At 31.1% G+C, this 2,899-nt stretch overlaps 1 protein-coding gene across 1 annotated transcript in view; it reads right to left on the bottom strand.

The window, feature by feature from the left end:
• Positions 1-2,103: 2,103 nt before the first annotated feature.
• Positions 2,104-2,899, bottom strand: part of LOC106474799 (mediator of RNA polymerase II transcription subunit 22-like) — a 21,249-nt gene continuing 20,453 nt past the window's right edge. Inside the window, exon 3 of the mRNA XM_013935492.2 lies at positions 2,104-2,336. Within this exon, the coding sequence (XP_013790946.1) occupies positions 2,118-2,336 (219 nt within the window). The 3' untranslated portion in view covers positions 2,104-2,117. The remainder of the gene's footprint in view (positions 2,337-2,899) is intronic.

Raw genomic sequence — 2,899 nt, 5'->3', positions numbered from 1 at the left:
GTCTGACTTTGTTGGCAGGTCTTAATAAGGGCTTCCGTCTAGCTGCTCTGCAACGATAACCCAATCTGTGGAGAATCTGTTGAACAGATTTCGGGCTCATCCCACCAGCTTTGGCCACTTCTCCATTCATTAATCTGGGATCCATTTCGATGCTCCTCTGAACAGCACTTTTTTGTCCTCTCCGATGGACGAGGACACTGCTCAGTTATTTCCTTGCCGTGTTTCCTGAACTGCATGATGATTCTGTTGACTCTTGAAAGCGGGATTCCCAAATTCTGCTAAATTTGCCGCTGACTTATTCCACCACCTGCTTGACCAACTATACTTCCTCTAACAAAATCTGACAATTCGAGAGAACCTTGAGTTCTAGGCATATTGTAGCACAAGATAATTAGTGTGCGGATCATTTTCATTTATATAGTGCTCTGTGAACACAAGTTAGTTAGCATAAATCAGTTAAATGACAAAAAATTAGGTGTGTATTTACTTGTGACCACTCAGTGTATATTTGAGTTTTATCTTTATTCTTGTTTCTTTATCTTTAAAAATTCAGTATAATTTGCAACTTATTTTTATTTTATTTTATTTTAAATACTCGATTTTTTGGGTATTTTGTGAGTGTTATTGTTTTCAAGGATTTAATATTTTGTAGGTTTTGTCACATTCTGATTATTTCATAGATGTTATTAAAGGTGTACTATATTTCATTGTAATATTGTGTCAAAGGACCTATTCTAATACTTGTGTATTTTTCATTCAGTTCATTTTATTCTCTATTTCAGTAAAGGGTTTTAATTAGCATGATTATATGTTGCATTTCTTTAAGTTTTATTTTTAAATGCAAATATTTTTTCTTCTAGTTTTCTTTTTGTATTTTTGTATGTCATTAAGGAAGGATTGTTTTAATGTGCATTAAGGTGTACAGTTTTTGAACTGTAAGTTGTTTTTCTTCACTACTTTCTATTCACAATTCACTGCATATATCGTATTTAATTTCCACTTTCTTTTACATAAATCTGACCTTTACTATGTAATACTACGGTGTGGCCACTTCAAGAAGTTGTCTTAAAAATCTCAAGCTAAGTTATTGCTTAAAGTTAGATTTAAGAAATATATGAAAAGGTTGTCAAAAATTAGCAACAGGTGTGATCTTACTACTTACCCTTCTGGCAGTTTAATGCCAGGCCATATTGTAAATAGGTTGTATATACACACAATGTAGTAAGTTTTAAGTTATGTGTGTGTTCAGTCGTAAGTTGCACAGATATAGTAAAAATGCTGATAATCAAATTAGAAGTTCTAGTAAGTGTCTGGCTATATTTAAGTATTTAATTAAAAGATATCAAAGGTCTTGTAGTAAGCTGGGAGTCAAAAATGTTGAAATTATTAAATGAAAATTAGTCAGGAAGTAACACAAACTAAGAATTACAAAGCTTATGCTCTGTTTCTGTAGAATCTGGAATCGTGATTGTGGTAAGAAAGATTACCTCTTTTTAATTATTAGGAGAAACTGAACATTTTATGAACATATATTTAATAATGTTTTTTTCTATCATAAAGGTTTATAGCTTGCAAATGTAAAAGAAACACTAATTTGTTAATGATGAACCTAATGCCACCTTTAAACCTTGTCATGTCTCTGCAACTTTTGTCCTTGGATATGATCTACTTACTGTTAGCAATAAATATGAACACTGTTACACCAATTAAATGAAACTACATTTTACTTATGATTATTCAAAAATTTAATTTTCTCAATAAACAGGCAGCTCGCTTGTATGAAAAGTTCTCAAAATTTCTCACAACACATTACACATTTTTTTAATTTTTTACCTTGTGATTAAATAACAGTTTATTAATGCACTACTACTAAGAGTAATTTGAAATATGACAACTAATAAGCTACATTAAAACTCATTTACACTAATAACTAAGAACATACAGAAGTTTGATTATATTTTACACCAATGTTGACAACTTAGATAAATACAACTAGATGCATGATAGAAAAATGAGATGTGCTTTTAGATGTTAAATTAAAAGCAAAATATTACATGTATTAGAAGGTGCTCATGTTTCAAATTTCAAAACAACAACATACAATGGATGTAACTGAACTATTTATATGCAGATGAGTAATATTCTTCTTCAAGTTCATACAGTTCAGAAGCCACATCATCCCTTAACAAACAAAGTCTACTGTCACACTCATTTTGCATATTTTTGTCAAATCGGGTATTCTGGCTAATTGCTTCATTGATGGATGGAAAATCATTGAGAACAAGATACTGCTTAATGTCTGAGATAAGTTTCATCAGACACTCTCCAGCTCGAACCTAAATAAGTAAAATACAATGGAGTTTTTAAATGTGTCCTCGTTTTCTGATGCTTTTAACTTGTATAATATTAGTATTAACCCTATGGATGTAGCTGAGTCAAAGAGCACATTTCATGACCTTCTAGATTTACATTCAAAGTTTAGTTAAAGAACTTTATTATCACTGTATGTCATTCATAACATAGTTTACAATTCATATTTTTATATTATCTAAGTTTTAGGTTTTAATTTCAGATGAAAATATTTCAAAAATTCCCAATCTTAACTTATCTGCATCACGAGATGTAGCTGTACTCTGAATTTTGTTTTTACATTTTATATCTTCAGTAATACGGCTTACAGAGGGCCAAACCAATTAGGAACATAAAACTATATAACCCAATTCTGAAAAGGTTACTGCTTATGTAGATGAGGATAAAGGTGTAGATTTGGTGTATCTGGATTTTTAGAAAGCATCTGACAAGGTGCCACATAAAAGGCTTGTAAAAACTTTATTTCTATAGGTGTGGGGGATAAGTTAGCAAATTGGATAGAAGAGTGACTGGATGGAAGAAAGCAGAG

This window comes from Limulus polyphemus, unplaced genomic scaffold (genome assembly GCF_000517525.1).
Source record: "Limulus polyphemus unplaced genomic scaffold, Limulus_polyphemus-2.1.2 Scaffold142, whole genome shotgun sequence".
In the NCBI taxonomy this organism is placed as follows: Eukaryota; Metazoa; Arthropoda; class Merostomata; order Xiphosura; family Limulidae; genus Limulus; species Limulus polyphemus.
Note: the sequence above shows the minus strand (reverse complement) of the source record. Positions and strands in the feature narration are given on the sequence as shown.